At 38.7% G+C, this 27,424-nt stretch overlaps 1 protein-coding gene across 1 annotated transcript in view; it reads left to right on the top strand.

The window, feature by feature from the left end:
* Positions 1–14,416: 14,416 nt before the first annotated feature.
* LOC109418935 (NADPH-dependent 3-keto-steroid reductase Hsd3b4) overlaps positions 14,417–27,424 on the top strand; it is a 49,116-nt gene continuing 36,108 nt past the window's right edge. The window contains exon 1 of the mRNA XM_019693148.3: positions 14,417–14,914. Within this exon, the coding sequence (XP_019548693.2) occupies positions 14,884–14,914 (31 nt within the window). The 5' untranslated portion in view covers positions 14,417–14,883. The remainder of the gene's footprint in view (positions 14,915–27,424) is intronic.

The following is a 27,424-nucleotide window of genomic DNA, read 5'->3' as shown; positions in this document are numbered from 1 at the left end:
AATTCAAATCGATCAACGCTTCTTGTAGAAAAATCATTCATGAAACTTTCCTTCGAAGACCGCAAAACAATTGGATGCTTGTGGAAAAAGTTATTGATTTATTACCGATTAGTGATCGAACGAACGGCTTTTTGTTTTGTTTTATCAGCAGCACTGCTGCTGCCGTTGCTGCATGGGGTGGCGGGTGGCATCACCACCCCCAGAAACAGAAGCAGCCAAGGCAGCAGCTACAGTGCTGCTGATAAAACAAAACAAAAAGCCGTTCGTTCGATCACTAATCGGTAATAAATCAATAACTTTTTCCACAAGCATCCAATTGTTTTGCGGTCTTCAAAGGAAAGTTTCATAAATGATTTTTCTACAAGAAGCGTTGATCGATTTGAATTAAGGAGACAAGGGGCGACCTCTGGGATTTTTCGTTTGAAAGTGCAACTTTTCCCATAGTAAATCCTATGTAAACTTTGAACCGCTTGCGCTAAATTATAGTTTCACCGATTGCGCTGAAATTTTGTACTGTTCATATAGGACCTAAATGGGATCGAAAAAGTCAACTGGAGCGAGAATTTGATGTTTGTCCCATACTATTGACTACACTATGAGGCGTCGCTCTCATTGCCTTGCTTTCTCTTTGTCATGTTCATTCTCTCTCGGCGTCATGCTGGTGGATGACTGCGTTCGTGTATTTGTGTTCGTTTTTGCATTGATTTTTTTAGACACTGCCCTGAAAGAATTTCTGGAGGAACTTCTGGAGGAATTCCTGGACGAATTTCTGTCGTAGTTCCTGGATAAAATCCTGAAGGAAAGCCTGGAGAAAATCCTAGCGAAGAGCCTAGAGGGCACCCTTAGGAAATTCCTGGAGGAATCTCAAGATAAATCGCTGGAGGAGTCCCTAGAGGAATCCCTGATGAAATTTTGTGGAGAAATTCCTGGAGGAATTGCTAGGGTTATTCTTCCTCTTTGACGTAACGTCCCTACTGAGACAAAGCCTGCTTCTCAGTTTAGTGTTCTAAAAGCACTTCCAAAGTTATAAACTGCTGTGATCTCGAGATCTTCTTCTGCAAATGAGCATTTTGCATATTGTGTGGTAGGCACGAAGATATGCCCAAGGAAATCAAGGAAAGTTTCTTTACGAAAAGTTCCTGGACTGACCGGGAGTCGAACCCCTCCTCAGCATTATCATGCAGAATATTCACGCGTTTACAGTTGTGGCTATAAGGATCCCTTTCCTAGGCTATTTCCGGGAAAAAAAATCTTGGAACAATTCCTGGAGGAATGTCTGGAAGAAGTCCCAGCGGGATCACTAGAGCATAGTTTCCTAAACTGTGGGTCCCGGGAATTTCAAACTATCGGTCCTGAGGTGAAGGTTTAGATCTGCTGTAATATTATTTTTGTTTAAATTTCACTTTTTGTCGTCCACAAATTACGTAACGCTCTAGGGGAGGGGGAGCATGGACGAGCTTTGAGATTCATGCACACAAATTTTTATTTTCATTCAAGAAAACGTTTCAGAGAGGGGAAGGGTGTCGAAAAATGTCGATCTTAGCATTACAAATGCCAATCTTAGCGTTACGCTGCCTTATCTTATACTCAAATTTCCAAAACTTACACTAATAATCATCTAAATAACAACAAAAGCATCATAAGCAAAAGCATATGATAAGTTTTCTTTCAAATGTTAAAACTATTGAAACCTTTCAAGAATCATTAATCTTTCTCATCATATAACCAAAACGAATACTTACAAAAAGTAATATTTTGATGATATTATTCTACCCGAAAGTTCTTAAATTCCTGTTTGATAATATTTCTTCTAAGTTTAACTTTTTTCCCCAGTAGATCGTGAAACGTTTCCCCGATAGCTAAGGGGAGTCGCCACTCTAAAAGTTTGGGAGCCCATACTCTAGAGGAAACCCTGGAGGAATCCCTGGAGATTAAACTCCTAATTTAATTCTTGGAGGTGTTTCTGAAGGAACCCCTGGAGAATTTCCTGGGGAATGCATGAAGGAATTCTAGTAAGAATTTCAGGAATTCCTAGAGGAATCTCTATAGGAACTCCATGAGAAATCTCTAGAGGTATTCCTGGATGAATTCATGCAGAAATTCCCGGAGAAATTCCTTTAGTAATTCCTGGAGGCATCTCTGGAGGAATCTCTGGAGGAATCCCAGAAAGAATTTTTGAAGAGAACCCAGCAAGAATTCCTGAAGAGAACTCAGATAGAACTCCTGAAGTGGGACTCCTTCCTGTGGAGTTTCTGAAAAAAAATCCAGGAAAAAGTACTGAAGAAATCGCAGAAGGCATTTTTGTAAAAATCCTGAAGTCTTCATCGTTGAGGAACTCCTGCAGAAATCCCTGTAGCAGTTTCTGAAGGAATTCCTGAAGAAACTCCAGAAAAAACAAGAAAGTAATTCTGAAAATAATTCCTTATGGAATCTCCTAAATAATTCCTGGAGGAGTTACTGAATGAATTCCAGAACGAACTCCTGAAGGAGTTCCAAGAAGAATTCCTAGAAGAACCCTTGGAAGATTTTTTTTTAATAATCCATGGAGCTGAAAGAATCCCAGAAGGAATTCCCGAGCAAATCTTTGGAGGAATCCCTGAGGGAATACCTGGATTAATTTCTGGAGGACTTCTTTAAGGAAATCCTAAAGAAACACCAGGAGAAATCCCGGAATTTCTTTAGGAAATCCCAGGAAAAATTCTAAACGAATCATCTCCGGAAAAGAATTTAAAGAAATTCAGGACTGCAGTTATTTTTAGACGAATTTTTAGAGGAATCCTTAGATGAACTCCTCAAGAATTATCCAATAATTTTGAAGCAATTCCTGGATTAATTTTTGAATAATCTCTGGTAGAAGAAATTCTTGCAGTAATACTTCGTATGATTCCAGATGGGTTTATTGGAGCCATCTCTAGCGAAATTCTTGAGAGAATTTATGGAGAAACCCCTGACAAAATCCATAAAAGAATTTCTGCAGAAATACCACAAAAATCACTGGTGAAATCGTTTGAGAATCCCTGCAGAAATTTCTTGGATAAAAGCACTGAAACACTCAGTGGAAGAACCAAGACATCCCAGGAGGAGTTCCCGGTGAAATCCTTAGAGGAATTCTTGAAGGAATCTCAGAAAGATTCATGATGGAATTACTGAGGGAAGCTAAGGGAAGATTCCTGGAGGAGTTCTTCAATATATCCTTGCATAAGTATCTGTAAATATTTCTGATGGAGTCATTGGAAGAAATCCTGAAGCATTCCTTGGAACAAGCTCTGAAACCCCGAAAGATCTCCTTGAAGGAATTGACTAAGACGAAATTCCTGGAGGAATTCCTCCTATGGTTTCTCTACAATTTTTTCCAAATTCCTCCAGGAAATTCTCTTGGAAGTCTCTATAAACATCTACAAGGATTCTTACCGCATCGTTAGCAATTCTTTCTGGGATTTCTCCAGAAATTCCTGCAGTAATTTATTCATGGGCTTATCATTAGCATTAACATTAAACAATTAGCACAAATTCGTAGGTGGTACAATCCTAGACTACTGTTATCCGGGTTTCTCCTTCCCGTCCGAACCATAGTACAAAGATTTGTCTCTTAGATAAGGACTGACGCAATCCTCTAATGGTCGAGAACTTTCCTGGCCACGTTCTTGCGACTGCCGAGGGAAGGGAAAGGTTGGTTAGTTGGAAACCTAAGAAAGATGTAGGATGTAGACATCTCTACGATCTCTCAGGCCTAGTTGTCACAGGAATTTGGGTGTAGTTAGCGAAAGGGTAATCTCCAAAGGATACGTTTGGTAGACGTCCAGGCGCTGTTGAGCTGTTGGCTGTGTTGAGACAGCTGTCTGCAATTAATGCATGGACTTCTTCATAAAATATGTATTCTATCTGGGAATCCTCTAGAGATTATTTAAGAAACTACTGCCGGTATTGCTCCCGGACTGCTCCTGAGATTCCTCTAGACATTTCTTATAGCAATTCTCTAGAAGCACTCCAGCAGCGAATCCTTCAGGAAAAGCCGAATGAATCTAAAAAAAATGTTCAAGAAATATCTAAAGAAAATTCCGAGTCGATTCTCAAAACAATTAAAAAGAAGTTTTCAAAAATGTTTCCGAAAAAAAATCAAAGTAATTGAAAAAGAAATGCACATATAAATTTTCCAAGGAATTTCAATAAAACGCCGAAGGAAATCATAAAGATAGTGTCAAATCAAATCACGGAGAAGTTTCCGAAAGAATTACTAAAAAAAATTCAAAAGACGTTTCAAAGGAATAACAAAAGCAAATTAAAATAATTTGTCATATAAATTACACAATTTCTTTCTAAAAGTATTATTTTAGGAATTCTCAAAAAAAATGATAGAATTTCCAATGTGCCATGTTTTTTTTTTGGATCATATGAAAATGCATTCATTACTTAATAAAGAATATTTTAAAACATGTTTCCAAAAGTATTACTAGAGTACCGAAAGAATACCTCCAGTAAAATTATTGCTTCCTTTCCCAATTCGGGCACCTCTCTTCCGTTACTCCGAATCTTCTGGTGACTGTTCTGTGTCGTCCATCAGCATTGGCAGTCCTAGCGTCGCCGTCAAGTGGCGCACGGAAGCGGAAAGACAAATAAACATTTTAGCCAAGGAGCAGCAAGACTTAAGACGACAACGACGACGTGGGCGATGCGATGGTGGTAAGGATAACAACTCTTCGCCAGCAACACAGTGCCAGTGCTACTAGTAGGAGAGAGAGTGATGAATGTCCTCAGGATTGCTTCGTCTACGCCACTACCGACCGACCGACAGGGTGTGGGAAGTGAAATCTTCCGGAACCGGTTGCTGGTGTAGCTATTGCTTTGTTCGCGTTCGGTTTGATGGAATGCTCACGAAACGAAAAATTAAGATTTAATAAGTCCTCCTGGGGGTGTGGGTGTTGGGACGCGTGAGGACTAGATAAGACAGCACCCGTCGGATTAAAGTTGAACGATTCTGGGGGGCAGTCGAGAGCAGCAGTGCCAGTGGGCTATAATTGGCAAGTATTAGATGTAATGAAAGATGGAGTTGGTTGATAAATAATTTATCAAATTAATTTGGAATTAAGTTTCCCGAGCGCGATTATGATAAACTGCCTCGCAGCAGCAGCGGAGCAGCGGGCAAAAATCGTTTGGCTTCATTAGGTTGGTCCGAATATTAAGCACCCGGGCCGAAGCGTTAAACAAAGACGTTTGGCCGGTGGCAACCCGAGGATCAACGATGATAATGAGATTTTCGAGGAAAATTCATTTGCGTTCTGATGAGAAGATTTAGGATGGTATTCGATTACGTGAATCGGAGGGGGTGTTGGAAGCTGTTAAATATGATGGTCGCTTCGAAAGGTCAGTCTTATCATAATTTTAGTGCTAAAGAATCTGTACAAAAATGATGTTTTGTATAAATCGCCTCTGAACTCTGCGTGGCGCTGTAGAACAAAACGAAAAAAAACAAGGGTATGGAACCACAGAAATGTGGCAGTAAAAAAGTGGCAGTTCAGAGTCAAAGTTTGTTTTAAACACCATGGATGTGTGAAATATTGAAATTTTCAATATACTTACCTTTCTTTTGAAATCATCAAAATAAATCTGAAAATGTACGAGCTGTTCCAATAATGCACAAAAAATCTGAAATAAACAGTTCTGGAAATTCGAAATACTAGAATTGCTAGGATTCTTTCAATCTTTCACAAATCAAACACATGTTGATGCCAAGGTGTCTCATAAAAAAATATTATCAACAGTCAAGTTCCAATAAAATAAACAAGATTTTACGAAATATTGTAAGTTTATGGTGTAGTTCCGAAATAATTCGTCAATGTGAGTTCTCAACATCTGATAATTTATTTCAAGCCCGATTATAGCTCAACTTGTATACTATCTTTGTAGTATGATCCTTATGGATACAATGCTCAATAAGAATAAGAAAATTATTGTCAAATGACATCATTGTTTACTACAGATATCTGGGTTCTTAAAAAAGTCTATTTCTCTCTTTTTCATTATTTTCCTCTCACTCCCCCAATCTCATAAGCTCTAACTCTCGCTGGAAAAATCTCTGGAAATCACAGAAAAAATAGAAGTAATCCCGGAATAAATCATGTGCAGAACCCCTGGGATGCTTAAAAAATCACAGAAAGCATCCCGGCTGGAAGCTCGGCTGAAAGCCCTAAAAGAATTGTTATTATTATTATTATTATTTACGAGATTTTCAATCCATAGCTAGCTCATCTTAGGGATTCTATCGCCTTCGACGAATTTTTTGCATTGGCCCGTCAGGAGACCTTGATCAGCTGGCAACACAAATGGAGAGATGGGGAGATGGACAGATGGTTGCACTCCATCATTCTACAGGTGTCGAAGAAGCCATGGTTCGATGGCTTGGATTTAAGCCGCGATTTCATTCGTGTAACGTGTCAGCTGATGTCCAACCACTATTTGTTGAACGCACATACCTTCCGTATTGGTCTCTCAGAGAGCAATCTCTGTGTCTGTGGTGTGGCTTACCAGGATATCGAACATGTCGTGTGAGGATGCAATGAGTATCGTGAGGTCAGATCTGAGCTGCATGAAATTCTCCGGGTCCGAAGAAAACAACAGAAACCCGTTAGAGAAGTGTTGGCAGGACTTAATTTGGAATACATGAATCTCATCAGTTTTTGAAACGTGTTGATGGCAGAGTTTGATGTAGTTCGTTCCTTGTTTTCATTGTCCGCCATTTAGTTTTGTTGTTCGCCCCTGTCTGTCGCCGTCCCCCTTCCGTTTGTCCTCTTCTTGTCGCTGTCATTTTTGTTCCGTTACAGATCTGGACAAAATGTCCCATCAATGTTTTTAGTATAAGTTAGCAAATAATTTAGTTTTAAACCCATAAATCCCTCCCTTCCATATTTTTTTTTCTTTTTCCATAAACTCGAAACAGCCGCGAGTACTTCGGTTTCTCAAACTAACATAGTATTAAGGCAGTAATAAATTGTAAAATGTAAAATTAATGTAAAAGCAATGATTTTGGCTCAGTTATGCCCATGTGGCGCCCGAGCCTTCAAAATAAACGAATAATTTAAAAAAATCCCTAATCGAATAATTGAAGAAATCCTGGACCGAATTATTAGAGACAATCCTTAACTGCCGTAAAACGCAAGTCAGTCCCATATGTAAAAAGTAGGCATTGAGAAAATGGACTCTGATGTTTTTAAATTCGATTTCTATGGGAAATTTGGAAAAAAATCGCCTGGAACTGAATACTTCTGCGATCATCATGAAACTTTCACAGTTTGTTTCAAACGTAAAAACATAACTGCGAAAAATATAAAACTGGTTAAAACAGTGTTCGATTTTGTATTACAGGGTACACAAGTTCGTAATGAGACTGACTTGCCATTACTTTTCATTATGGGACAATCTGACTTGGTGTTGTTTTCCGATTTCACTGAACAAACTACCTATATATTTTTATTCACACAGCTGAAAGATCATCCGAAGAAAGAACGAAAACTGCCATGCAGATGGGACTGACTTGCGATTCACGGCATCACGCTATGTCTGAACCAGCAGATTATAAAAATTGAATGTACATCGGGTTTCTTTCCACCAAACATTAGCATTCAAGCTATATTTTCATTTGCAGAAGGTTTTAAAATATTCTATCGGTGAAAATTTTTCCATACATTTTGTATGGGGGAGAAATTGGCCGAAAATGAGAATTTCATGTAAATTTGTATGAAAAACAGCTAAAAAGATGAAAATATCAAAATTTCCCCGATGAAATATTTTAAAACCTTCTGCAAATGAAAATATAACTTGAATACTGATGTTTGATGGAAAGAAACCCGATGTACATTCAATTTTTATAATCTGCTGGTTCAGACATGGCGTGCGGCAGTTAAGGAAGTCAAAAAACCGAGAAGAATCGTTGAAGGGAGTCCAAATGGAATCCTAGCTCGATTACCCACTAGAATCCCGTCAAGATACTCTGAAGGAATCTAAGAAAAAAAAATCAGGAGGAATCCCTATAGGAATACTTGAAAGAGCCCCTAAAATACTTTGCGAGAATGCTGAAATTTTAAGTATTCGAATTTTGACGATAAATAGTTTCCGCTGTTGACATTCAATAACATAATCCTTTTGTATTTTTGAAGGCGACACTATATGCCGAACAACTTTGTCGAAGACCGCAAAGTGTTTCGACGTCTGTGATAAAAGTTATAAGGCAATGAGAGGATAAGCATTGGGATTTCATTATTGATATAATTCCTTTACATGTACTGGAAAAACAGCAATAATGTTTAATGTGGGGTGTGAATTTAAGGTTGAAGTTAATCTGGCGAAGTGAAAACTTTGTGCGGTTGCCTTCGTCGTACGCAAACCGAGAAAAAAAATTACCTCGTAAGTGAAGTGAAATTGAAACGTGAAATTCCGCGTGATTATTTGATTTCCAGAACTATAGGGGCTGGTTGTTGATAGTCTGCATTGTTTTGCTTCCATCTCATGAACTATTGGCATAGGTCATTTGAAATATATAATTATTATCTATTTTCCTTCTGATATGACGAGAATGAGCACATATAACGAAGTAGATTTCAATAGTTATAACGAGTCTTATGTTTTTTTTCTATAAATTTCTTCTACTTTTTCCTAGACATCTTTTTTTAATGTATTATTATTGATTAGTTTCAGAACAAAAAGAAAGAATCAGTAACTTTTGTGGAAAAAATCCATTTGACTACAACAGGATTTTATTCTAGGACTTCCCTCAGTGAACATTTCAAAATCTAATTCTTCTAGCTAGTCCAGCAAGATTTTCTTGATATTTTTTTTTCAATATTACCGCATTTTCAACTTCTTTCAGAAAATTTCCAACAAATCATTTCATAAGGTCATATTTATATAAAAACTCTAGAATCCTTTAAATACATTTTTATTATAATTCCACAGAACTCATAAGACATCCACACTGAACGTCTAGGTGCAGTAGTTTCGTATGAATCCTATCAAAATTGGATTCAGTTTCCTAAGGAAGTCTGGAACGATGCTGGGTCATTAGGCCGAAGGCCATTAGGCCGAAGGCCATTAGGCCGAAGGTCATTAGGCCGAATGGTCATTAGGCCGAATGGTCACTAGGCCGAATGGTCATAAGGCCGAATGGTCATCAGGACGAATTGAAAATCAGCCGTTATGAGCCTGTAAAGAGATCTGTTGTTTTTACTTTTTCCAAAAATTTTTTGCCGAAAACTACTTTAACAATGAAACTAGAAAGAATAGCCTATGTTATAAAGAAGGAAAAATTTATGAATTGAATATCAGCAGTTTCTGCGCCAAAAACTATTTTAGCAATGATACTAGAAAGAAGGAAAAATTCATGGGTAAAATATCAGTAGATTCAGCATCAATAAAGTATCTTCGTGCCTGTCACACGATATACACATGCAAAATGGTCATTTGCCGAGGAAGCTCTCAGTTAATAACTGTGGAAGTGTTCATAGAACACTGCTGAGAAGCAGGCTTTGTCTCAGTGGGGAAGTAACGGCAAGAAGAAGACCCAATGATCATTCGGCCTAATGACCATTCGGCCTAATGACCATTCGGCCTAATGACCATTCGGCCTAATGATCTTCGGCCTAATGACCTTCGGCCGAATGGCCTGACACCTCTCAGGAGAGCTTCAAATGGGTTTCAAAGCGCTTCAATCAGTTTTCGTGCATTTCAAGGGATCAGAGGGTGGAGCTTGTGCTTCCGGAAGTATCAGAAGCATTCAGAAAAACTTCCGTGGGTTTGAGGGGGTTAAGAAACCTTCTAGAAGAGTTTCATGGAAAATCAGAGGTGTTTCAAGGCATCTCAGAGTTTGGAAGTGGTTTCCAGAGGTTTCCGAAAGCTTTCAGTGACATTTCCGAGGGTTTTAAGAGAGTTTAAACGAGTCTATGGAGCTTTCAAGAGAATAACAGACGGTTTCATGAGAGAACTGGAGCCTCATTTGATTTGGAACCTTATTCATAATATAGTGAGGGATCACTAGTAGGGGAGACTGGGGAGACTTGATCCCTTTTTCTCAAATTACCTGAAATTTTAAGAAAAAACACAAAACTAGATCCGATTTCCCTACAAAATGGCAGGTAAACATCTATTGCAAGTTAATACACAACAGAAGGCCTTTAAATTATTGTTAAAGTTTTCAAAACTGTGTTTTCATGGAGGCATGTCTAATGATGTATTTTTCAAAAATGGGTGACACTTGATCCCCCTTTGAGCACATGGTTTATTTGAATGGAAAATAATTCCAGAGTCTTCCTATACATTTTCTATTAATTTTTCTTGTATTTTGTATTTTGTATTTTCGATGAATATGAAGTGTTTGAAATTGTAAGATTTCCTTAAATTTTTAAGGATATGCCGTATTTTCAAAATGGGGAGACTTGATCCCCCTTTTCTTGGTTTGTACTAAAGTTATAATTATCTGACACATTTTATCGTTGAATAGACTAGAATTCCAAGCAATTAGAGGCTTCCGAATAGAATTTTATTTTTCACATGTATAATGTGTGTGTAATCCTCAAGGGATCAAGTCTCCCCATGTCACTGTTGTGAATACTATTTTCGGGGAGTTTTGAAGGGTCTCAGATGCTCACATGGGGTCCGAGAGGATTTCGAGGGCATTTCAGATAGCTTCAGATGTATTTTGGCGAGTTTCAGAGGCGTTACTCAGGCGTTACGTAGGCGTTTTTGGTTGTTTCTGAGGATCTCAGGTGCGTTACATGGGGTTAGAGGGGGTTTTACGGGGATTTTGAAGGCATTTCAGACAGCTTGAGCTGATATTTGGCGAGTTTCAGATGCGTTACTCAGGCGTTACGTAGGCGTTTTCGGGGGTTTCTGAGCATCTCAGGTGCATTACAAGGGGTCCGAGGTGGTTTTAGGGGGATTTCGAAGGCATTTCAGATAGCTTCAGATGATTTTTGACGAGTTTCAGGGGCGTTACGAAGACGTCTTCGGTGCTTTCTGAGAGTCTAAGGTGCGTTACATGGAGTCCGAGGGGATTTTAGAAGGATTTCTAAGGCATTTCAGAAAGCTTCCGATGATTTTTGGCGTGTTTCAGAGACATTAGTCAGGCGTTACGTAGGCGTTTTCGGGGGTTTCCGAGGGCCTCAGGTGCGTTACATTGGATCTGAGAAGGTTTTGGCGAGATTTCGAGGGCATTTCAGGAAGCTTCAGAGAATTGCTGGCGAGTTTCAAAGGCGCTACGCATTCATCCCACCACCCCCCTCCCTCCCCCTTCAAAGGAACAACCGACACCCAGATATCGACATCCTTGTGCTCATCATGCTACCATGATAGATGGTAGAAAGTGAAAGCAGCGCAACGGCAACCAGTTCAATATAAAAGAATTAGAATTGAAGACATTTGGGCGCTGTACAAAGTGTAAGTACAATTGCAATTGCAATCGCTCACGCAGTGCCCTAGTGGGCAAAAAGAGCTGTAAAAAATAGATAAAGTGATTGAAGAATATAAATTGGAACAATCTGGTAAGGTTGTTATTGCATACGTTTTAATTCAAACTCACACTCCAATTCACAATGGTTCTTGAGCCGGATTTCTCTGAAAAAAATACGCATAAATCTTTAAATTTAGCTATATGCTGTCTTCGGGAATGCTTCTTCATATTTTTGAACATTTGTTTCCAATAATGCGATAAAAAATATGAAGAAACTCTCCCGAAGACAACATATTGCTAAAACTAATAGTTCAGGCGTATTTTTTTTTCAGAGAAATCCGGCTTACCATTGGGGAATGCTTACGAAACACCTGAAAAGGAAAAAAATGCAAGCAAGCAGTACCTTTTTACACAAAAATCATAAACTGCTAAATTCCGCAAAACTTTTTCGAAAATTTGGATTCGATTCGGAAAATACCGAGTAAATTCTGATTTCGTTTCAATTTCACGGAACATTTTTGAATTTCGTATCGTACCGCATCGTATCAGAAATTTTAAATTTCGTTTCGTTTTGTTTCGCCTTGCGAAAATCCCATACCTCATACCCATAGTTAATATAACCTAATTTCTATTAGTTTTCAACTGATTTTTACCGAACCTAGCTAAAAAATCTAAAAAAAGTTATGGAGTAAATTAATTCTTAATGTTTCTTAATTTTGCAACTTCAAGTTAAGTTTACAAATATTTTTGTAAGATTATCACCTAAAAAATTTTTGAAGTTTCCTTTACATATTGTACTTTGAGACAGTGAAATCGGAAGCAAATTGGCGGATATTTGAAGCTAAAAAAATGACATGTGTTTGAGAAGGTGAATCCAAACTTTTGGTCAGGAATGTTGCCCATCTTGCGAACAATGTCCGATTGGTAACGAATTATCGTACGATGTTCGTACTCGACCAAAGAAGAAAATTTATTTACTGTTGTAATCCACCAGGTCGCAGAAACACGATCCTAGGGTAGTCAAATGCTTCTAACTATTTTTTTCTCGCTTTTTATTTGTCATCGATTTTGAAAACAAGCAAAAATATACAATTGTCGAAATTGATACGTGAAGTTCATTAAAATAAAAAAAAAGGAAAATGCATGAGACCTTGCCAAATATTATTCGAAATTTTTCTTACTGTTTTACTGGTTTGGCCAAGAATGATCAATTATTTTTACGCATGTGAATTTTCATACCGTCACGAATAACATTTTATAGCAGCTTTTATTTATTTTTAGTATTTTTTAATATTTATGTTTTTAAAGAACAAAAAATTAAGTATACCCTTTTCAATGGATATTGTATGAAAAATCTATTTTAGCTATCATAAGGCCATTGGTTTTTCTAGGTTTTAATACGCGTCTTCCAAAAAGTTAGATGAGGAATATTCCAAAACAAATAACATGAAAAACAGCTTGGTACAAAACTCGAATAAATCATTCCAGACTGCAAAATTATCGAATGTCTTGTCAAAGTTGCTTTAAATTTTACCGAATGTTGGGCCTCTATAGGACCCACATCGGGTAACTGTTGGGTCTATGTTGGGTTTGATGGCCAAAACAAAAACAGGTCAAATGAAAGGTTTATGCTGGATTAGACGTCAGATATGACGAATTAGGCTTAAACCTACTTCACCACAATTTACGCTTTCCAGTAATCACTCATCGGAGGCCTTGGCTGATGCTTGGGTTGATGTCAATTGATACAGTTCTCAAACGATTTTTTCATAACACCTAATGTTTGAAGCTGGAGTAGCTGCACAAAGGAAAATGATCATAGCATAGCATTAAATTATTAAATTTAACCAGAAGTTTTACTTCAAAAGATATCATAATTAAGAATAACCTTGTATTTGTCACGAAGGATAACTCCAGAGTTTCGAAATGGAGCATGAAAGTGTTGGAGTTGTTATCAGAATTTCCGTTGAATGAATAGAGTCCTTGAAGTTTCATATCAAGTTTCAAAAATACTTCAAAGTTTCAAAATAGGTATCTATAGAAATGCTCAGATCTTTCGAACTTTTGCAGGTTTATCTTAAAATGTTACTTATAATTTCCTCACATTATGCACTCACGAAAACGATGCGCATGCTTGCTTTTGCAATAATCTTAAAACTATTGTAGTTTTGAAAATGACATCACACAAAAGTCATCTTTAAGCCGGTCAAACATCACGATTTTTCTGTCCACGTGCTGTATGGACGGCCTCTGAATAGAGACTGGACTCTGATATTTCGAGGCAAATGGAAAAATGAGTGGTCACCTATTTCTGCTTCAAATATTGGTTGATATTGAAACTTCGCAGCACTGGCAAGTAGCGACCTTTTTTCACTTTCTTTATTTTTATTGTGATCACCCATTCATACCTAGAGGAAATCATTATCCCGGCAAGTCAAGGTCCCGCATCGCGCACTTGAACCCTTTCTCATGCAAGTGCATTAACTTTCGATCATCAATGATTTCTTTGTACTCTTGTTTACATTTCATACGACAAACTCGTTGCAGCCTAGGTAGGAAGGTGCCGACAGAGTCAGTACAGCATGCTGCAGCAGTTCAGTGTCCCACTGGGGGTCATCACTGCAAGGGTAACATTGACACTGAAGATCTACATCGCAATTTAAAGCGTGCATACACGATCGCGGTGCGCGGCTTAAGCCCTTTAGTTACGCCGTATCGCTCGGCTTAAGTAATCCACTGTTGCTTTTTTCTCAATCTGTTTAACCCCTATCCGAAGACGGATACCGCCACCAGCCCTTACGTCATGAGAAGACGACACAGCCCATAAACTCGTTTCGTCCTATGCCAAGTCGCACCGAATTGTATCACCCGAATTCAGCCCGCGCCGCGCCGTGGTGATGATGCTGGTTTGGTTGATCAACGATGGTGGGTCACCACCAAAATAAAAAATATATATTCCAATTTAAAAAAAGAGAAAGAAAAAGCCCACTCGACCTTGCTGCTGCGGCTGCTACTGCAGCAGGCCGCTTGAGACATTTAGTCACTTCTTGGATGTGATCGCGCTCGCACGCTCCGTTTCCTACTTCGCCCGCGGAGTGATTTAGTCAACAACGCATAAAAATCGGTGTGGCGTAAGCAAGCTTAAGCGCGTAAGGTTAACAGTGCCACAGTGAGAGAAACCGAAAAGGATTGTGGTTGATCGGTGTCATAGTCAAATGAAGATGCTCTGTGGGCTACATTGTATGTGATAATGATTAGATAAATGATTAAAAGGTGTGGTGATTTACGTCAATACGAAAATAAAAAGGTGTTATTGAAAAATATTATAGTGGTCTCGTGTGAGGTGATAGTCATACAGCTGAATTCGATTTCTTCTTCAAGTGAAAGAGTGAATGAAGTAACCAATTGAGCTGAAATATTACTACCTTGGCAAAGAGAGAATATCAGATATGGATGCCAAGGAAATTGTTCTTATCACAGGTAATTCAGCATATTGGTTTTTAACACGCGTGTCTTTCCGGAGTGAGAATTCCTTTATCTCTGGGCATTAAGTATTTTCGTACCACTCACATTATAAAAAGAATTAAATATCAATAATAGGCAGAACTCTTCCAGTGTATGATCTTAGAAGTCCTCATAGAACACCGAGTTAAGATTAGAAACTGATCTAAAAGAAGAAGCAGAATAACATTCCTACCCTTTCCTAGTGATTGTAAGGACGTGGCCAGGTATACAATGTGATGCTTGTTTCGACTAACTCTAACACGTAGAAAAAGGCGTTAATCCCAAACGTTATTTTAGTGACACTACGTGTTAGATTTTTCAAAACATATGAAGCTGAGCATTGTATAACCACCCACGATGTGTACAAGCGCCTATGCTACGCTATGCCATGCTATTATCGAGAACTGTGCCTTGGTTGAAATTTAAGGTTCAAGTTGGTAAAGAAGAGCATGGGGATCTCATTTAACTGTCTGATGGTAGTCAAGACTCACTTCAACTATTGGATCTTGGAGAGTAACTAGTGATTATTTGAAGTATTATGAGCAAAGTCCATGCCCATGCCCACACAGCCTCATGTTAGGTCAAGTGGTGATTTTAATTACTGTTTGGGGTCTCCAAGAACTGCATTAAGTATGGATCATTGATACTTCAAGCGTTTCTCACTGAATAACAAGTAATGTTTAAACCATTTATACTAGTTGTTTATACGGTTTATACTAGTATTCTAGTATATAGTTTCTCCTAAAACCCCCATGAAGCCCTCTTAAACATCCCTGAAACTCTCTGAATTGCACTCAAATGCTCGGAAACTTTTTCAAGCTCTTGTAATCTCAAGAGTAGCCCTTTAAATTCTTGAAACCCATTAGAAAGCCTCTTGAGATCCCCGAAAATTTCCCTCCAACTCCCTCATCACATTTGCAACCTATTGGAACTCCTCTCCATAAAGTTCCCTTAAATCCTTTCTGAAACACTTTAATATCCCGGAAGCTTCTTCTGAAGCTCGTTGAAATGTTCCAAAAGCCACGTGAAACGCATATAAACCCCCCTTGAACTCTCTTAAGATCTTCTGAAACTGGTCCTGAAAATCTCTGACACTCTCTGAAACTGTACTACCTTGAGGCTTCTCTGATACCTTCGATAAACTCCACTGATAGTGTTGAAAGTCCCTTCGAACTCCCCGAAAACTCCAATGACATCCAAAGTCTTTTAAAACTACTAAACCCTTTGAGTTAAGTTTTGACCAGAAAACCGTGAAACTGTCTGAATACCCCTGTATCCTTCCGAAACCCATAAAACGTCATGAATCTCCCTGAAATTCGCTAAAAGCTCTCCGGAACACCCCTGAAACACTTCTTTTTGAAACTTGCTAAATCTCCAAATATACCAGCCTGAGTTTTGTGTAGGCCCCCACAAATCCCTCTTAAAAATGTTCATGGCCTAGCCTTTAAACATAAGCTACTTAACCTTCTTAAAATTGGTTGCCCTAAATACTGCCAAATATCACACAAATCAACTTTCCGAGGTAATTTTCAATGATGGCCCATCTCAAGAGAGTTATAATTTCAAACAGGAAATTTCAAAATACTCATGTAAAATATTATACAACGCGGTGGTTCCCACCCCATTATTTCCACTTTATTGTGCCACTCTCGTCGGATCTTAGAAGACAAGTTCCTGCATTAAGTCTTGGAGGACTTTCACGAACCGAAATTTCTGCAGGAAGTATTTGAGAAATTCCAACGAAAACTGTTGGAGAAATCCTAACAGGTGTTTTTGATGGATTCTAGCTAAAATTTTTGTCTAAGAGCAATTTTCAATTTTTTTTTTTGGAAAAATCTCTGGTGGAATCCTTGGTAGAAGCACGAGGAGGTTTTGTTTAGGAATCTGTGGAGAAACCTCTGAAGCAATCCCAGCCAGAATTCCTATAGGAATTTCATCGAGTATTCCTGGAGAAATTCCAAAGATTTCTTCAGGAATCCCTCTCGGAGTTCATCCAGGAATGTCTGATGTGGTTCTCTAGATATTCCTGCTGGGATTGCTCCAGAAATTCCTCCTGCGATTCGTCCAGAGATTTCTCCAATGATTCCTCTAGAAATGCCTGCTGGAATTCCTCCACATTTTCTTCGTATTGATGATGATGATGATGATTTTGTTCTACCATCTATTATGGCCAGGCATCTGCCTATAGCACTGAAATAATCTGAAAAGCGATTTGATCAAGATTGTGCTGTTGTAAGTGATCAGTTATTCACCTGTTTGAAGGACCAAAAAGGGTTGTGCAGACATTAGAATAACCAGCCACAGAAATCCAATGTCGCGACTGTTCGTGTGACCAACATCTAGTTTGCCTCGCCCTTACAGCGTCAGTAGCGGTACTATAAGTGTCAAATAAATTTTGTTTACCAAAACAAAAGGTCCTCTACAAGATGGGCTCTTAAAAATAATCAATTATTGCAACTAAAGTTAATAAAATAAATAAATAGGAAAACTGAGAACAGCGCCATTGGCGTTCTAGTGTATTTCTATTATGCAGACCCGCAAGCAACTTACGCGATACCCGCGCCAGGGGAAAAGAATCTGTTTTCACAAATAACTGCAAAATCAAGCCCTCGGTTGACTCCCAATACTCTCAATAGGTGGGGTCAAAGAGCCCGCCCTTAATCCACGAAACGTTAAAAACAAGGAGGAGGCAGTCCCAGGCTCCTGCTCTAATCGTTCCAATCGGGTGCCCTGATGGTCCATCTCTTTCCCAATATTTGATGAAATATATGTATGGTTGTTTCATGTATGATAGGAAATTCTTACCTTATTATTTGAAAACTAAAATGTAATGATTATATATGATCAATATTAATTCAAACAGGAAATTTACCTGAATTCTCCTGAGAAAAAAGTATATAAGCAATAATAGTTCAATTATAACACATACATGAAAAAAGAACACCAAACTTTGAACCTGGAATGCACATAACTTTCTGATTACTTTAGACAGAAAAATATGTTGCAAGATCGGAACTAGGTGTGGTAGATCTTACGCCCCAACGCACCACGTTACAGGACTGCTCCACATTTTCTTCATATTACTCCACAAAAGGATTTCTCCAAGCATTCCTTCAAAACTTCCTATGGTGGCTCCTTGAAGGATTGCCATTTATTTCTACAGGAACTCCACTTAAGATTCATCCAGGTGTTCTTTTTTTCAGAGATTCTTTTGGAATTCGTCTAGGAATTTCTCTTAGTATTCTTACTGGAAATCCTTTTGAGATTCACGTTGACATTTCTATTGGGATCGCTCCAGGAAGAAGTGTTCGAATATGTCCAGCAAGTCTTGCTGGGATACCTCAAGCAATTCTCGCTGGAAATCCTCCAGGATTTGCTGGAGCAATGCCAATAGCAACAACTGTAGAATTTGTGGGGAAATTGTAAGCATATTTTTGAACTCATAACTAGACTCATAACTTTTTTCACAATTGCAAGAGGCGAATGAATCATGAATTTTAAATAACTGTTGAATTGCCATTTGGAAATGTTAGATAAAAAAAAAATAAATCCCTGCCACAATCTACATAAATAAAATGGAATGGTGTTTGTATGTCACGAATAGGCTCGAGAACGGGTCAACAGATCGACATGATTCTTTCACTGTTGCATTCCGACGTGTTCGTACGAAAAAATAATGTGGAAAAGCGACCGGGAAGGCAAAAAAACGGGAAAATCAGAAATTCCATTTTAAGGGACATTTCTTCATGGAACCGGGTGTCAAAAAACAGAGTAGGCAGGCAGTACGACGTTTGCCGGGACTGCTAGTACCTAATAAATAAGCCCTGGAAGAGTTTGTGGAATTAATCCAAAAGGAAATCGAAAAGCAATCCTTGGAGAAGTACCTAAAGAAATCACAACAGGAAATTCAACATAAACTCTTGGAGGAAAACTATAAAGAATCTTCAGGAAATATTTCAAGAAAAATCCCAACCGGCACTTTTGGAGCACTTAAGAGAGATTCAACTGAAGTTTCTTCAGGAATTCATCAAGGAATGCCTCCTGGGATTCCCCCGAAAATGCCTCCTAAGATTCCCCAAGGATTTACGATCCACTCAAAAAAAAATAAGGTCTTCATGCAAAAAGCGTTACAAGGGGGAGGGAGGGGGTCTGAAATGGCATATTTTAGCGTTACGTAATTTGTATACCATGCCTTGGAATACATTTGGAAATCATTGCTAGGATTTCTCAAGGAAGATCTCCAATCATTGCCCTTGAGAGACCTTCAGGAATTCCTGAAGGTTTCCTTGCAAACAATCCTTCCTAGCAATTCATCCAAGGCTTCCTCCAGAGATGTTTCCTTGAATTCCTTCAGAAATTCCTTTTGTGATTCCTCCTGAGCTTCTCCAAAGACTCCTTTATATTTTTTTGCCTTTCTCGTACACTAAGTGTACTGGAAAGGCTATATGTTCACTTAAAAAATGACTTTTTGATAGAAGGCTCAGAGGGTCGAGTCACATATAGCAATCAACTCCGCTCGACGAATTGAGGTGATGTCTGTGTGTATGTGTGTATGTGTGTGTATGTGTGTGCAAATAAACTCACATCACTTTTTGGCAGTAAACCTCAACCGATTTTAATGATCGACGATTCATTCGACGAGGATTCTGGTCCCATTGTTTCCTATTGAAAATGGTTCGGATCGGTCCAGCCGTTCCGGAGTTATGGCCTATTAAGTGTTCCGGATAGGTACCCCAGGAAGGAGCCAGACATGAAAATGTTACAAACCCATGTATGCGACACATCAAACCACGGCATTTTCGATAACCTGATAAATCTAGATTGAGTTTAAATAAGGGCGAAACTAACATGATCGATTTCTCTTCATCGACTCTCTCTTCGTCAAATTAAACTGACAAGATGCAAGTTTGATTAATTTTGTTTACGTTTGGACGCAAGGTCGCATCCCAACCTAGCGTTTTATGACCAAAAACTTTGATCAAACTTGCATCTTGTCGGTTTAATTTGAAGAAGAGAGGGTCGATGAAGAGAAATCGATCATGTTACTTTCGCCCTTATTTAAACTCAATCTAGAAATGGTAAGCAGGAAAATAGTTTCATACCATATATGAACCGGTAATGTTACGGAACCGGCTCCGGGTGTCCCGCCGGAAGTGAACAAATAAAAAAGTGAACCAAACCCATGCATGCGACACATCAAATCGCGGCGTTTTCGATTACCTGATGAATGGTTAGCAGGATAATAGTCTCAGACCACATATGAACCCGTAATGTTCCGGAACAGGTTCCGGGTGTCCCGCCAGAAGTGGACAAATATGAAAGTGAACCTAACTCATGCATGCGACATATTAAATCGCGGCATTTTCGATTACCTCATGAACTACAAGCAGAAAAATAGTCTCAGACAAAATATGAACCAGTAGCATTACGGAACCGGTTCCGGGTGTTCCGTCTGGAGTGGCAAAAGAGAAAAATGTACCATATTCGTGCATCCGACATCTCAAATCGCAGCTTTTTCGTTTACCTGATCAACGGTTATTAAGAAAATAGGCTCAAACCACATTAGAAATTACTGGTAGTGTTCCGGAATCGGTTTCGAGTGTCCCGCCGGAAATAGCCAAATATAAAAGTGAACCAATCCCGCGCATGAAAAACATAAAATAATGGTTCTTTAAATAACCTGATGAACAATAAGCAAGAAAATAGTCTCAGACCATATCTGAACCGGTATTGTTCCGGAACCAGTTCTGGGTGTCCCGCCGGAAGTGTTCAAATGAAAAATTAAACCAAACCCATGCCTGCGTCACACCAAATCGTGGCTTTTTCGAAAACCTGATGAACGATTAGTAAAAAAAGGCACAGACCACATAACTACTGTGTAAATGTAAAAGTGATTAGCGGCTTTTTTGATAACCTGAAGAATGGCCAGCAAGAAAATAGTCTCAGCCTGCATCAAGACTACTGGTAGTGTTCTGGTTGTCCCGCCGGAGGTGGCCAAATGTAAAAGTGAACAAAACCCATACATACAACCTCATACAACACATAAATTTGCGGTTATTTAGGTAACCTGATGAACTGTTAACAAAACCTAGTCTCAGACCATATTTGGGACCCGCTGGAAGTGGTAAAATGTAAAATTGAACCATCAAACCGCGGCATGTATGTAGCCTTATGATAGGTTAGTAAGAAAAAAGGGTCAGACCATATTTTAGACTACCAGTAGTTTTACAGAACCAGCGTTGGGTGCTTCGTCGGAATTACAAAATACATAAAATCATTGCAATAAATATGTATAAGAGCGCAAAATCCTAAAATTTTACAGCACATAGATTAAACAAAATACTATTAAACATATTTATCCAAAATAAGGTTGTAATAAAATATTTTGATTAATGTAGCTAAGTGTACATGTCATTCAGGGGGAGACTTGATCACTCGAGGATTACATCCACATTATGTGTACAAAAAATTAAATTCATTCGAAAGTCTCTAGTTGTTTGGAATTCTATCATGTTCAATGATAAAATGCGTCCGATAATCTCAAGACTCCCCAAATGAAGCATATTCTTACAAATATAAGGAAGTCTTACAATTTGAAATTCACTATATCCATCGAAAATACAATAAATCTTGAACAGAACATGAATAGGAAGCTTCTGAAGTAATTTTCCCTTTAATTGAATCATGTGCTCAAAATTGGATCTAGTGTGACCCATTTTTGTAAATTACATCATAAAGCAGAGTCCATTTAATACGTAACGCTAAAATCGTCATTTTTGGACCCCCCCTCCCCCCTCCGTAACGCTTTTTTGTATGAAAATCCTTAAATTTTTGTATGGACCGTAACGCTTGGTCGTACTCCCCCCCTCCCCCTAGAGCGTTACGTAATTTGTGGACGGGGCCTAAGACACGCCTCCATAAAAACGCAGTTTTGAAAATTGAAACACTCAATACCCGTCTGTTGCAATAGATCTAGTTTCGTGTTTTCCTTAAAGTTTCCGGCACATTAAGAAAAAGAGATCAAGTATAACCTGTCTCTCCTATTCTCATGACTTAGGAACACATTGACATACGCCGATGGAAGCATCATAAGTACATATTCGACGAGAAAGGCACTATCACCACTAGGTGGATTAATTTGGGTTTTTTGAATACCAACAGAAACTCCTGCTTAGAATATTGGAAAAAAATTCTACTAGGATTTCTCCAGAAATTATTTCTGGGTTTTCTCAAGCAGGAGTCGTAGGAGTCCCCCGAGCATTCATGAAAGATTCCAAGCAGGAATTACCGGAGGAATTGTAGCAAGGTATTTTTTTTTTTGTGGAGGAATCTCAGTTGTTAATTTCTAAAATTCCTTGTGTGATTTCTCCCAATTTATAAAGAAATTCCTGGAAAACCCATGGAGGTATCTCTGTGGAAGAATTTCTGGAAAAACCTCTAAAAATCCCAAGAGGATACACTGTAGAAATCCTTGGGAACTTTGAGATTCAATTTTCATTCCGAATAGTTACAGGACGAACCCCTGCAGGAATTCCTAAAGGAATCCCGAGAGAAACTTTTGTAGAATCCTGTAGAAAAGCGACCAGATGAATCTTTTGAGAAACTCCTGACAAAAAATTCGGGGGGACATCTGGAGAAATTACTGCAGAAATGTATTGAACAATTCTTGCTTGAATTCTAAGGGAATTATCAGCATGAAATTCTAGAAGAATCTCTGCTGGCATTCCAGATAAAATCACAAATGAAATTCCTTGAGCTATACCAAGAGATATTCTTGTAGGAATACTACGAAAAAATCCTGAAGGAAACCCAAGAGTAACCCCCGAAGAATCTATAGTAGAAGCCCTATAAGGAAATCTAAAGAGAAAATTCTGAGGCATTCCTGGATAAATTAGTTTTAGTAATTTCAGGAGAAAAAATTATTGCGTCTATGGATAGATTATTTTCAAAAAACCCTAGTGAGACCTCCAGAGAAATCCCTAGTATGTAGAATTTCTGGTTGATCCCTCTCCTATCAAAGTTTCTGTAAAAATGGGTAGGAAAAGACCTGCAGGAATACCAGGAAGAATTTCTGGAGGAATCCCAACATAAGATCCCAAGATTTGCTGATGGAGATAGTATTGAGAATGCCCGCAAAAAGTCTTGAGGAGTTCTTATAAAACATCTCGGAAAAAATCCTGGAGGAAATCCCGAACAAACACCTACAAGGGTCTCCAGTTAGCCTAGTGGTTAAGGCTATGGATCGCCAATCCGAAGACGGCGGGTTCGACTCCTGTTCCGGTCGGGAAAATTTTCTCGACTCCCTGGACATAGTGTTTCGTTGTAGTTGGCTCGCAATATAAAAATTCATGCGATGGCAGGCAAAGGAAGCCCTTCAATTAAACCGTTTGACCCCTGGTAAAAAATAAAAGTTCAAAACATCGCCAACAGCCCATTTCTCAACAGAATTCAACCAAATTTTGGACACAAACTCGCACAACACTATAGTTTTGGAAATATACGGGATCAACATTTTCTTGGACTTCTGGACGGAGTAAGGCCGATGGGTCACTGGGTCAAGTCGGGCAAAAATAAGACCAAGTACGATTTGCACCCCCATAACTTTCTTCTTAACGAAGTTTTTCAATGGGAGTTTGCACATTCCGTTGCCTAACGATAGTTAATATTGCTGCAGGTTCGAATTTGAGATTTTCCGATCGATTTCTTTTGAGTTCTTGAGATATTCAACATTTCTGAACCATCCAGTCTTCATTTGCGTTTGTTGTTTTCAAATGAAATTAAACACTAGATATTATTCCCTTATTGACCCCATAGGTCATCCGAGACATCTTTTAAACATGTGTTGCCCTTGTAGTACTATTAATGTTTCCTGATTATCTCGATGAATTGTCCGAATCCGTTCTTACAAAAGATGAACACTCGAAATGATCACCAAGATTTTCAATTATTTTTATCTTTTTTATTTGCACTAATTCTTGAATATCTGTATAATGTTTGTTATATCAACGAGCAGTAGACATTTTGGACGATCTGATTGAAGTCATGCCTTGACTACAGAGAACCGTAGATGAACTACATTCAGATTTATTTGTATGCGGAAAACAACGGTTAGCTCCAGAAACCAATACTACATCGAACAGGAGTAAGTAAAAGCCTCGACTAGATTCCTGAGTACCCGGGATGGCCTGGCAGAAGTCAGGCCTTGCGTTCATTGAGCTGTAGATAAACTGTAATCACATGTTTTACCTATGTGGCACCTCTGTGCACTACATAAACTCTTATTCTATCTTGTGTCAAAAAAGGTCTCGCACAACTATTCCTAGGAAAATTTGATGACCTACGCGAAGTCATGCCTTGACTTCAGAGAACCATAGACGGACAACAATGGGAGTTTTATGCACGCGGAAAGCAATGGTTAGCTCCAGAAACTAATACTACATCGAACTGGAGTAAGTGAATTCCTCGACTAGATTCCTGAGTACCTGGGAACTGTGGAAGTGCTCACAAGGACACTAAGTTGAAGAGAGGCTGACTAAGTTCTAGTGAGAATGTAGAGTCATAAAGAGGAAGAAGAAGAAGACCAGCAGAAATTTTTAGAGGGATTGCGGCAAGAATTTCTGGAGGAATCCCACCATGAAGAGTTTCCAATGGGAAATCTGGGAGAAGTCTTAACAAAAACTTATGGGAGAATCTCTAAAGACCCTGTTAGAAATCTGTGAAGAAAATGTTGGAGAAATGTCCTCCTAAAGCAATCCCAGCGAGAAATCTACTGCATGAACCTCAGAATAATTTCCTGTAAAAATCCCAGCTAGCCGCCGTTCATAAACCATGTAGAGCAAATTTTGGTTATCGCCGACCTCAGAGGCTATGTCCTGTGGCCTGTCCACATCTAGTTGTTCTCAAACGTTCCAAAACTGTTCACCGATAATCAATTTAAATGGGATATGGGTAAGTTTTAATTGAAATAGAGTGATTTTAATTGCGAATTGTAGAAAAATATGCTGCGTGAATACCGCAAACCTTGTTTTTCTTCCCCCTCGACTGTATTTTGATCATCAAATCAATAGCCTCTGTAGAACAATTCAGCACATTAACGTTCCATTGAACCACAATCGGAACCCGTAATGGCAATTTAGTTATTACCCCCACTTTATCTAAATAGCATAAACCCGTTCATTGATAAAACCTTGCCGGGCTGCTATCAGCAACCGGTAGGAACGCAAAATGTAGACAATGGCCAACTTATTCATATACGCAAACATATCCGTCGTCGGTCGCATCACCCATCCTGAGCACACCTATCCAAGCTGACCGTGAAACACGCGCGCCGTGCCGTGACTCGAGCGAGATGTTGCCCGCACATTATCAGCCAAGAAGGTGTTGTGGATGTGATCTGCCTTTTTCCCCTTCTCGCATCATTGTTGCGTGTCTTCTCGCTTCGTTTAAGTCGTTCGTTTGGCTCCGTGTGAGCTTAGCAGCCGCTGCTAGTGTAGACAGACCGACAGATCTATAGTAAGGTACTAAACACCAAACCGGCTGCTACGTGACCAACTTGTTAAAATCCTACTCTGTCGAAGATTGTGTGCCGTGCCAAGACAATAGGTGACACGCACTAACAGGGAGGGAGAGGTTTTTGCGATTTGTCAACATGGTTTAGTGACTTTAGTTCACCTGATTAGCTGCTTGGTTGGGTGGTTGGTTGGTTAGTTGGTCGGAATGAGCTGAAATTTCGGCAAAGGTGACGCGCGGTTGTTCCACTTCGAGACAGGCATTGCGTCAGAAGTCGACAGATTCGTTGCGGTTGGATGCTGTAGCTATATACTTACCTACTGTAAAGCGCTGTGCTGGAAAGAAGCTAGTGCAAGCGGTTGGCCACACGAGCCGGTAACTTTTGGCTACCGTCAAATGGGGTAACTTGCAACACTTTTCGACTTTGAAGCAATATCATTGAAAATCCAAACATATGAAACATACTGTAAAGCATCGTGTACACTAATTACCACGAGTAGAATACTATGCAGCAATTGATTTACCAGAATACGTTGCCACCTAATCAGGAGGTGCAAAATACATGCTTGTTGCAAGTTACCCCATCTGTGGGGTAACTTGCAACACATGACATGAAGCTAAGTTAGCTACCATTAAACTGCTCTTACATTCTAGTTCTTGTTCATATTATTTGTTTTTGATGTAAAGCGTGGAAAATGCTTTGAAAAGATATACACTAACCAACTGAAATATGATTTTTTTTATTAAAGGGTTGATAGTTATTATAAGCGAGGATATATGGTTTCACAGCAGGTTTTACGTCTCACAAATATTAAATATATGTGGAGCTCATGACTCAGTACTAGTTACAATATGTCAACAATGCTTAATGTAATTTGCTGAAAAGGTTAAGTTATTCATCTTTAGGTAATTTTCAGTTCGAAGTAGTGTATGGCTACTTAGCTAAAATAACATGATTTAAACACTCATTCAACTTTCTAAATATTAAATTTGGGCATTCTAGTGCAATAATTTACTCTATTAGGTTCAGAATGGATGTTGGTGATTGTTTTAAGATCGTCCATAAACTAAATTAAACTTTAATCGAGGTAAAACATGATAAAATTTCAAAATATGGAAGTCCTTATCTTTGTTTGAAGGTTACGTACAAATAAAGATAAATTTGAGTCGACATTTGAAAATAAGCACGATACGTAATTATTGAATGATCCATTTCAATTATTTGTACTTGAAATATCGTGAAATGAAAATAAATTATAGAAAGTTTTGTTAATTTCAACTGTTGCAAGTTACCCCATAGTGGTCGTCGCATATGATAATGATTTTTTACATTACTTAGTCGATAACTTTATCAAATTTTTATCGTTTAGCCAAGCTTACTATTAGGTACCCTAACTGCAAGATAGGTCATCAGACTTATCGCACTTACTATAGGAGAGAGGTAAAGCACGATTTTCATACTTGTTTTTATGGCATAAAATGAGAAAATCGTTTTAACAGTGTAGCCAAACAATAAACAAAGAAATAAAATTATTTTTTCCACTAAAACGATCTTCGGTACACATAATTTTGATAACCGAAATGATGGAGCATACTAGCTTTCATTATTATGTAAAAATAGTTCACATTTAATGTATGTCATCGTGTTGCAAGTTACACCGCTGTTGCAAGTAACCCCGTTTGACGGTACGTTTTCGATTTCGAATGTCGATGGCCGCGATTTTTGGTAGGGCTATCGCATAATACGAGATTTGGAATTAATTTAACGGGGGTTAGGAAATTTCAGCTGTGGTGATTTTCTTCTGTTTCAGGTGAGAAACCTGTTTGAGAGTTTTGTCTGTGTTATGTAGATCTAAAAAAAAACTATGGATGAAGGTTATATGTTCCGAAAAGCTTTCGTCAAGGGACTTGTTAACTGGAATAGTTTGCGAACTTGATGTAAAGAACCGTCGTTGGTGGTGAGAATGGGTCAAAAAT

The sequence above is a fragment of the Aedes albopictus genome, chromosome 2 (assembly GCF_035046485.1).
Source record: "Aedes albopictus strain Foshan chromosome 2, AalbF5, whole genome shotgun sequence".
Lineage (NCBI taxonomy): Eukaryota > Metazoa > Arthropoda > Insecta > Diptera > Culicidae > Aedes > Aedes albopictus.
This window is presented reverse-complemented; position numbering and strand designations above follow the sequence as displayed.